Here is a 10,251-nt window from a genome sequence, read left to right on the forward strand (position 1 = left end):
CGAAATGGGTTTCCTCCGCAGGGTGGCTGGGCTCTCCCTTAGAGATAGGGTGAGAAGCTCGGTCATCCGGGAGGGACTCAAGAGTAGAGCTGCTGCTCCTCCATGTCGAGAGACAGTTGAGGTGGCTCTGGTCAGGATGCCTCCTGGACGCCTCCCTGGTTAGGTGTTCCGGGCACATCCCACCGGGAGGAGGCCTTGGGGAAAACTCAGGACACGCTGGAGGGACTATGTCCCTAAGCTGGCCTGGGAACGCCTTGGGGTTCCCCCGGAGGAGCTGGAAGAAGTGGCTGAGGAGAGGGAAGTCTGGGCCTCCMTTCTGAAGGTGCTGCCCCCGCGACTCGACCCCGGATAAGCGGAAGAAAATGGACGGATGGATGGATGGAGTTAGTTCTGTTGTTAAATCCAGCTTTTATCACTTACGGATTTTAGCAAAGGTGAAAAAAAAATGTTTTTTCTAAGAATTTTGAAGGATTTATCTATGCCTTCATTAACCCTTGTAGGCCAAGGTCTAAATGGCCATTCCGGCGCGCAGTCTTTCTCTTCTCAGTGCGTCAGAGCTCGCTACGAAGGCATGCAGCGATCGCTAGCAAAACTACTACTAACACTACACACACCACAAACTCTAAATAACATACTTACTGTATAAAAAACCTATCGAAACACTCTTAGTAAAATCCACAGCATCAATTCTCCCTAGTCTCTTGCCGTATCCAAATCCCCCCCCCTCGTTTGTCAACACATTTTCATTGGTTGTGTCGAAATGTGGTACAGTTAGACCCCCACACAGTAAGGCGGAAATGATCGATCATATTCCTGGCTTTATTTTCAAGTAAATAACCACAAAACCAATATAAAAACACCACTTTTATAAAGTTTGAAGTCCGTACTGTCCACCAGAGGTGAAATGAACACTCAGTATGCCGTCTGTGTTATTATGAAGCCTTATAAATGTGTCACGTGTTTGCCCGCTCCACAGCGGGCTTCGTCCCGGTAGGGTTAATCTCAATTGGATTATTGTAATCATATTGTCATTATATGAAAGCATGGCTAAATCCCAGATGCAGCAAGTGATCCAGGATGTAGCAGCTCAGCTTCTTACAGGTACCCGGATGCGTGACCATATGGGGCCCATACTGGCCTCCTTAAACTGGCTACCTGTTTCATATTGAATAGATTTTAAGATTCTTTTAACAACTTATAAAGTTTCAAATGGGTTAGCTCCTCCTTATCTTTAGGATCTTTTTGAAATTGTATTCTGTGTCAAGAACTTTAAGATCAAATAATCAGCTACTGAAAGTCCCTCAGACTCGACTCAAGAGAAAAGGAGATCAGGCTTTCTCTGTTGCTGCTCCTAATCTCTGGAATAATCTACCTTTCCAGATTAGATCTGCCCACAACCTGGATCATTTTAAATCACTTCTTAAACTCATTTTTATATTCTGGCATTCAAATGAGCCCTGATACTGTAGCTCTTCTTTTTTTTTTTTTTTACTTATTACTTACTTTTATTATTTGAACAATATATAGAAATTTTTTCTTGTATTATTTCTCTTTTTCTTTTCAACTTTCTTTGTTATCGTTTTTGTACAGCACTTTGAAGCAGTTTTACACCTGTTTTTAAAGTGCCATATAAATAAATTTGACATCGACAATTTTTGAGACTTGCAACAGATTTTCAATCAAATTTATTTTTGTACTTTGGCTGGGCCTTTTTAACAGATGAATATACTTTGATCCAAACTATTCCATCACACTTCTGAAGGTTTCTCTGGAGTCTTTGGTTGTTGGAAGTTAAATCTTTTTCAGCCTACCAGGTCTTCTTCTCGCAAAAGCTCTAACCAGCTTCTCTGCTCCTGCTGCAGGAATTCCTTCTCGGCATGAGGCTGCCACCACTGTGTGTTTATGGTGTGCTTATGGTGATGTGAAGTGCTGAGATTCAATTTCACAAGAGAACTCATCTGTTTTATCATTTAGATCAGTGGTTCTTAACCTTTTTTGAGGTACCAAACCCCCCAGTTGCATATGCGCATTCACCGAACCCTTCTTATTCCAACCGCCTCCTTTCTCCCCCCCCCCCGACACACAAAATACTTTGCGGTATTCTGATTTAGTAATGTAATTATATTAGTTGTGTAACCACCCCCACACAACTAGAGGCAGTACCAACCCCGAAAAGATGCGACTAAGGAGCAGATTTAGACTATAGAATTTGGTCAAAACTGTGAGCTTGCTGAAGTAATTAAAGACAAAAGTTCAAATCCATGCTGAGAGTGGAGCTCCTTCAATCAGGGCTCCTCCGCAGCACTGATTGGCTAAGCAATGTAACGTGATCTTCTGCAGCAAGTGATGGCAAAGCAGGGCCTCACGACTTTACACAAGTGTGTCTTTATCTCCGCAGCAGAGGCTCCGCCAAACCCCTGAGACCGACTCACTGAACCCCTGGGGTTCGATCGAACCCAGGTTAAGAACCACTGATTTAGATGGCTTTTGCAACATTTTGTAGATTACAGAATAGAATAGAATTTAATAAAAAAAATTATATCTAAGCAATTTGTAAATTAAGTATTACATAGTTTTGGTAGATCATTTTTAGTTTATGGTTGGAACTGTAGAACAGTTGAAGGTGTAGGAATACTTTATTAGGAACTTGCCACAGTAACTCACACTTATTGTTCCTGCCCTGCTTCCTCCAGGAGTTCCTGGTCCAGTCGTTCAGTCGGAAGAGGAGAAACCGGGGGAAGCCGCTGTTCCACCACTTCACCACTGCAGTGGACACAGAAAACATCCGCTTCGTCTTTCACGCCGTCAAGGACACAATTCTGCAGGAGAACCTCAAAGACATCATGTTGCAATGACTGTTGCAATGACTTTCACACTTCTGTGACTGCAACTGTGAAAGCCGCCACCATACCAGAGTGTCACTTTGCTCTGACACTCTGATGAACCTATACAGACACTGACATATGGAAGCAGAGTGGATCTGACTGATATTTAAACCTGTGGATTCCAGCAGTTGTACATGTGTACATGTATACATGTACAACTGCTTTGAACCTCTGTTAATTTGCAACTGAGCTGAAAGGTGGGAAACACCAACTACACCTGTGTTAGCACTGAGAGTTTCGTTCCCCTCATGTACATAAGACTGATGACAGCATTGTCACTAAACTGAGTCGGAGCACTGCCTCCTGGAAGCAGCATGAGCCAGATGGAAAAGGCCTCCACCTCCAGTACATGTGACCAGCGTGCACTGGTCATATGCTGCATTATGGGATAAAGTTGCACAAGTGTTCCTGTCAGTGAACTTTAGCAGAGAGAAGAAGCGAGAGACCCTCTTGTGCTCCATATCTCCCTGTATTTTGCTCCTACCCAGAACAGCTGCAGAGAAGAAGTCTTATTCTTCTAATTTCCTCTCTCATCTCCTATCTTCAGCAGTACAATGGACAGACTGTTCGCCTCGTCCCTTACCAGCACAAATTGTAGGCAGACTAATTAGAAAGCCATCTTTGATGAAAAAAATACACAACTCCTGAGTTATACTCCACTTATGATTTGTCTCTGTCTTCTTTAAGTACCCCACAAACACCCCAGACTTCACTCGGGGCAGGTTTGAAGTATTTACTGGATATATTTTGGTTTCTTTATTGTTTAAAGAAAAATTTACCTAAAATTTTTTTTAGGTAAATATGAAGGGAACAGTGGAAAATATCTAGGCTGAACTGCATCTGACCTATTTCCCATGCTACTTCTTGAGATTTCAGACTTGTGTTGCAGTTTGAAAGACGTGAACAGACTTAAACAGTATCCAGAAACCTGAGCAATTGCTAGACAAAAGTCACTGTTTACAAATATTTGGCAATACAGATTATTTAAAACCCCCTCTACATTTATTGATGCTAATGATAAAGATGTGCTAGAACACGTAAACCTTTTTTCACAGTGGTATAATCTCCCACTAAAAAGTAAGCACAATTCAACTTTTAAATTATTTGCTTTTATTAAAAATCATAATTTTCTGAAGGGAAATCAGAAAAAAATTAGAAAAAAAATCAGAAAGAAAAAATCACCATCCCATAAGGTATGCTGGGGTTTTTTTTTTTTTTTGGGGGGGGGGGTTGGGAATGACTCTATTCAAAAGCAGAAAATTAGATCAACCAGACTTTTTTGTCTTCAAGTGACTTTCTTGATTGAATACATCAGCATATCGTCAGCAAAACAATTGAATTGGATCCCATGATGCCCAATAATTTTACCAAGAAGAGGCGTATCTTTACAGACAAGAGAACTGGCCCCAGCACCACACACCCAACTCAACTCAACAGCTAACTCAAATGTATGAGGAAGATTTATAAATAAATGATGCAACTTCAGCATGATTAATCTCTTTTCATGCATTTTATACATCTTTACCAATGGTACCAATAAAAGTAGAGGGCACTGTATTTATTTTTTGGAATATTTTCTTCTCCTTATGCTCAAAATGGCACAGACCAATAGCTCAAGAAAATTAGATAGCAATTTTAAATACTGACATTTTACTAGTGAGGTCATTCATAGAAAATCAAACAAAAAACTGCATAAATTCCTAGTAAAAAAGCTCCACAGATTTAAGCTGAATGCTACCATTTTATAAATAAATTATTTTAGCTATTTAAATATTAGAGGCCCTTGCTTGCAACATTTTAAAGCACTGTGCATTCATATATTTTAGGATGGAACAGAGGAAACATGTGCTGCACTAAAGCAGTCTGATTAAACTAATTGAATGTTTGATGTTTGCTTTATTGAAGAAAAACACTCAAATTCCAGCAAGCTGGTTCATGCAACAATGGAAAATCTAAAAGTAACAAAGTAATTTCCACCAGTACAACACAGCCTGCAGATGTAAATAAGTATCCCTGATAACTCTTGTCAAATTTGATGGGATGGAAAAAAAGTTCTCATCCAAAATGCTTTGAACAACTGAAGGCGTGATGCTCTTCATTATATGTCAGCAGTAATTCAAATAAATTATTAAATCTTCTGCATGTTTAGTTGCATCAATCATGAGGAGGGTGACATCAAAAATGCATAAAAATTCAGGTTCAGGTTGTGAAGAATGCACTCAAGACCAAAATATAAATAAATGTGTTACTGTTTGTCAGGTTGGCCAGAGACACTCAACTACTGTATGCCTTCGTAAATTAAAGTGGAGAAATTTTTTTTATTTTTTGACATGACTGTCGTATTTTGGTATGGCAGAAACGAAGACACCGGCCGGCTGCTTTTCTCACTCTGTGTTTCCTCTGCTTAGCCAAGAGGTGGAAAAACTCGTCACTCACTGCACCACACACGCCTTAATTCTAATACTGTGTTAGTTGGTTTTCAAAGTGAGCATATTTTTTTTCCCTTTAATACACTGTTTCTGACTGACACTGTGTCAGTCAGAAATTTACTCTTATCTTCCAATTTTTTTACATTTTCCTTCCAAGGGGCCAAATGTTGTAATTTTTTAAAGCACTCAGCAGTTCTCCTTTGACTATGAAACTTTTTATGTAGATATGTCTTTGAGTCCAATTCTACATTAATTATAATAATATTAATGTGTAGGCCTGAAAACATAGAATGTTTACAGTGAATCAAACCCATTTATCATATGACATTTATTACATTTAATTTAAATAAAACAAAATCAATCTGTTTTTGTAAAGGAGATGATTAATTGAGAATGAAAACAGTGCATAAAATAAATACAAGAATGTAAATTAGCTAAATCAGCCATAATTAGACAAAGACTTTGACAGCTAGATGGCAGCAAAATACTTCCATTGTGGTCTTTGTTGTACACAAAATACACATCAACTGACGTTCAATGGATAAATGTGCTGATGTGCTGAGAGGTACCAATGCCTGCCGGGGGCTAACAGTACCATGCTTTATATAGTAGCTCCAGTATCATTCTCAGTTCAGATCTTAGGCACTTTCAGAGGAGCGATTATTGGTTCAGCCTCTTACAGTAGATTACTAGAGGTGTTTGCTGAAGACCTGGCATACAGTGGACATTTATCTGAAAGATGATCCATCTTGTGGATTGCTGGGATTTTTGATTTTCAGGTATGACTGTAACTGGTATAAAATTAACTAACCCTCCTTCTCTCACACTTGTTCTGATTTTTCCTTAGTGAGTGCCATTGCACTGGATGTTCAGGAGGAAAACGTCAAAATGAAGTAAAACATAATTTTAAAAAGGCAAGAAAAACTAAGAAAAATCACGAGATTCATTCAATGTTTATGTTTCTATATATTGTTTTTTTGTTCTGATGCATTTCCTTTGTGCTCTGTGGTGAAATAAACTGCCTTTTGCCGACAGGCTGTTTATTTATTTTGTCAGTGGAGAGGTTAAGGGGGGGAAAGCCTTTCCTTCATTGATGCTTTTCTCATTTCCAGGGGTGAATCGAATCAAGATCTATATGAACACAGGGAGCTTTCATGCAAAGCTCCTGATAAGTAATGTCAGACCGACTGTAGGCCTCATTCTACAATGCTCATCAGCCACAGCTATTAGTCCGCTGGGCAGAATAACAGAACTGGAGTCGGGCAATATCTGAGTTAGCCAGCAGTCTGACCTTTGTTTTGGCTGTTAATCAGACCAGCTTTGCTGCATTACAGGCCCGTCTCAGGAAACAGGGAGGGGATCCAGAAACGGCCAGACCACAACTTTTTCTCTGTTGTTTTAGAAATCACCCATCATCTTGGATTTATTTACGCAGGAAGTGAGCCGAATGTAAATGAAGGTCAATAAAATGCATGCACATCAGACAAACTCATGAGAAACAGATCTCTGGCAGCAGAAAGGAGAAGAAAAATCAGGGCCCACTGAATGGCACAGAGTGGGGAAGGGATGGACAAAGGGAGGAATAGGAAACACAAGAAAAAGTAAAAGGGGGCAAGGGGGACATTACGTTTCCTCTGAGCACACTTCCTGTTTCAATCCCAAAATGGTGCAACTGTAAGAGCAACATCTCTGAGCCTTTTTCTCCTCCCAACCCCACACACACATCAGAGAAACCTGAAGAAGCCTCTTGTGAGATCCTACAGAGGGAGAAAAAGGCAGAAAACATCCCTAGCAGGCTGAATTACAATGAAGCTTTAGTTTAAAGAAGACATAAGACACTGCCATAAACAACATAAAATCTTTCATCCAACTTTTAAAGCAAATTCTCATTAAAATTGTCATTATTTACTGAATGACACTTCATGACACTGTTGGTATGTTCCTAACAGGAGTGAGGATCATCGACAGAACATTCCCATTCACTGCACCTTACAGAAACCTACAAAAAAGAACAATAGAGCAATTACACAGAGAAAGCATTTGTATTTTAAAGAGAACAGAAAAATGGCAAATAAAAATAATAATACTTACAATTTCAAGACGTTGTGGACTCGCCATGTATGTGACATCAGAACTGATGATGATTGGGACCGGATCCCTGGGGTGGAAAAACATTTATGCGTGTCTTCTTTGCCTGTTTATGTTAGAAGTAGAAAAAATAGTCAGCAATGTCATAGAATCAGCTGATGTTGGCATTAACTATGAAGCTGTTTTAAGTGTGGACTTAAGGAGACAAACTACCTTAAAAGCTTTCCATCTATGATCTGAACACACTGTGCAGTGTGGTGAGGGGGGCTGGTGGTGCCCATCTCTAGCAGTCATCAGATGAGAGGCAGGGTTCACCCTGGACAGGTCACCAGTCCATCACAGGGCCCAGAAAGCCAATAACAAATAAAAAAGTATGAAAGAGAAATGTTAGATTAAAAGGGGGAAGATTATGTCCAGTTATCTTTAAATCAAATCATGTTTATTAAGCACTTGGCTGTTGGTAACATACCAGTTTTTGTTGTTGAAAATTTAGCTAGCTCCTCAGTAAAAAATATATTTAAAAACTTACATTATGAAGATGATGTGGAGGTTCATCCTCAGAGCTGGTTTATGATCTAGTGGAGCCAGAGCTTCTTCTGAGACAGAAAAGTCTTTAGGTTTTCTAATACCTGATTTCTGTGGCTTCCTCTTTCATCTTCATTTGCTTAGACTGCAAACATATGTTGAAGATAAAAACATTGATGAACAAGTTATAACAACAACTTCACAATATCAAAGTCTCTCTGTCTTATGGAGCTTAATCAGGGGTGAAAGTAAGGGGGTACGGTTGGGTACTGCGTACCCCTAAAAGATTTAGCGGGGGTACGCAGTACCTGCAAGACAGGGTTGTCTGCTGTAAAGAATCAATGGGTTCACTGTGTAGCCGTGAGTGCACCCACTAATCAGCCGTGACTGATTAGTTTTTCAAGAACAATCTAAAACACGACTTAATCAGTTAATAAATAACTTTTTTTCCCATTTCAGATTGTTTCTGAACTGTTCGTGCTTTACTAGAGCAGGGGTGCAATACAGTACAGACCAAAAGTTTGGACACACCTACTCATTCAATGAGTTTCCTTTATTTTCATGACTATTGACATTGTAGATTCACACTGAAAGCATCAAAACTATGAATTAACACATGTGGAAATATGTACTAAACAAAWAAGTGKAAAACAACTGAAAATATGCCTTATATTTTAGTTTCTTCAAAGTAGCAACCTTTTGCTGTGATTACTGCTTTGCACACACTCTGCATTCTCTTGATGAGTTTCAAGAGGTCGTCACCTGAAATGGTTTTCACTTCACAGGTGTGCCCTGTCAGGTTAATAAGTGGGATTTCTTGCCTTATAAATGGGGTTGGGACAATCAGTTGTGTTGTGCAGAAGTCGGGTGGACACACAGTTGATAGTCCTACTGAATAGTGTTAAAATTTGTATTATGGCAAGAAGCAGCTAAGTAAAGAAAAATGAGTGGCCATCATTACTTTAAGAAATGAAGGTCAGTCAATCCGAAAAATTGGGAAAACTCTGAAAGTGTCCCCAAGTGCAGTCGCAAAAACCATCAAGCGCTACAAAGAAACTGGGTCACATGAGGACCGCCCCAGGAATAGAAAAACCAAGAGTCACCTCTGCTGCGGCGGATAAGTTCATCCGAGTCACCAGCCTCATAAATTGCAGGTTAACAGCAGAAGACAAGCAACAAGCAGAAGAAACTTGTTTGGGCTAAAGAACACAAGGAATTGACATTAGACCAGTGGAAATCTGTCTGACTAGTCCAAATTTGAGATCTTTGGTTCCAACCACCGTGTCTTTGTGTGACGCAGAAAAGGTGAACGGATGGACTCTACATGCCTGGTTCCCACCGTGAATCATGGAGGTGTGATCGTGTGGGTGTACTTTGCTGGTGACACTGTTGGGGAATTATTCAAAATTGAAGGCATACTGAACCAGCATGGCTACCACAGCATCTTGCAGTGGCATACTATTCCATCCGGTTTGCGTATAGTTGGACCATCATTTATTTTTCAACAGGTCACGCTAAACACACCTCCAGGCTGTGTAAGGGCTATTTGACCAAGAAGGAGAGTGATGGGGTGCTGCGCCAGATGACCTGGCAATCCACAGTCACCTGACCTGAACCCAATCGAGATGGTTTGGGGTGAGCTGGACCACCTAGTGAAGGCAAAAGGGCCAACAAGTGCTAAACATCTCTGGGAACGCCTTCAAGACCATTTCAGGTGACTTCCTCTTGAAGCTCATCAAGAAAATGCAAAGAGTGTGTGTAGCACCGGTATCACACCACTAACTGCGCCACTGGACCAGTTCTAGGCTCTAAGGAGTGGGGGAGCAAAAATAATAACAGAGACCGCTGCTTTAAGTGGAAAAGGCCAGTAATTTACTGAATGCAAAACACACACATAAAATACAATACATGAAACAAAAAAATGAGTATATCACTCCCTCTTTTTGCTCTTTAGTTCACCTAATCTAATTTAATTAGACCAATCTCTGTTCTCCTAGGTTATTTTAGTCGGACTAATTTAAGTTAGTTAGACCAGTCTCTTTTTCCTAGGTTGCACCTATTTTTGGATTCATATTTTTCTTCCTGAGTTAACTCATTTTCCTGTCTTTTACAGGTAAGGAAATACCTTCAAACACAATTAAATCAAAGTGGACCACAATTATTCAAATCACATTCAGAGACGTAAACATATGAAAATCAAAGAATGGCACTTTAAATTCAAGTTAAAGTCCAAATGTAAGTTCAGGTGCTCAGTTCAATGAAAAGTCTCAGTTTGATTCAGTCCAAAAAAGATAATAATTCAATCAGTTCGGTTTGAACTAGTT

At 39.9% G+C, this 10,251-nt stretch overlaps 1 protein-coding gene and 1 long non-coding RNA gene across 6 annotated transcripts in view; one reads left to right on the forward strand and one right to left on the reverse strand.

Moving 5' to 3' along the window:
- The window catches only part of LOC103462653 (guanine nucleotide-binding protein subunit alpha-12), a 117,398-nt gene extending 113,854 nt beyond the window's left edge, over nucleotides 1-3,544 (forward strand). For all 5 annotated transcript variants that reach the window (XM_008405562.2, XM_017306432.1, XM_008405576.2 and 2 more), the window contains one exon: nucleotides 2,694-3,544. In XM_008405562.2, the coding sequence (XP_008403784.1) occupies nucleotides 2,694-2,855 (162 nt within the window). In that variant the 3' untranslated portion in view covers nucleotides 2,856-3,544. The remainder of the gene's footprint in view (nucleotides 1-2,693) is intronic.
- A 571-nt stretch (nucleotides 3,545-4,115) lies between these two features.
- Nucleotides 4,116-7,441, reverse strand: LOC108166866 (uncharacterized). Its single transcript, XR_001777261.1, has 2 exons — nucleotides 7,406-7,441; nucleotides 4,116-7,313 (listed from the first exon to the last, which is right to left on the reverse strand). It is a non-coding gene; the product is annotated as an uncharacterized LOC108166866 (long non-coding RNA).
- Nucleotides 7,442-10,251: the final 2,810 nt, after the last annotated feature.

This window comes from Poecilia reticulata, linkage group LG1 (assembly GCF_000633615.1).
Source record: "Poecilia reticulata strain Guanapo linkage group LG1, Guppy_female_1.0+MT, whole genome shotgun sequence".
Taxonomy (NCBI): domain Eukaryota; kingdom Metazoa; phylum Chordata; class Actinopteri; order Cyprinodontiformes; family Poeciliidae; genus Poecilia; species Poecilia reticulata.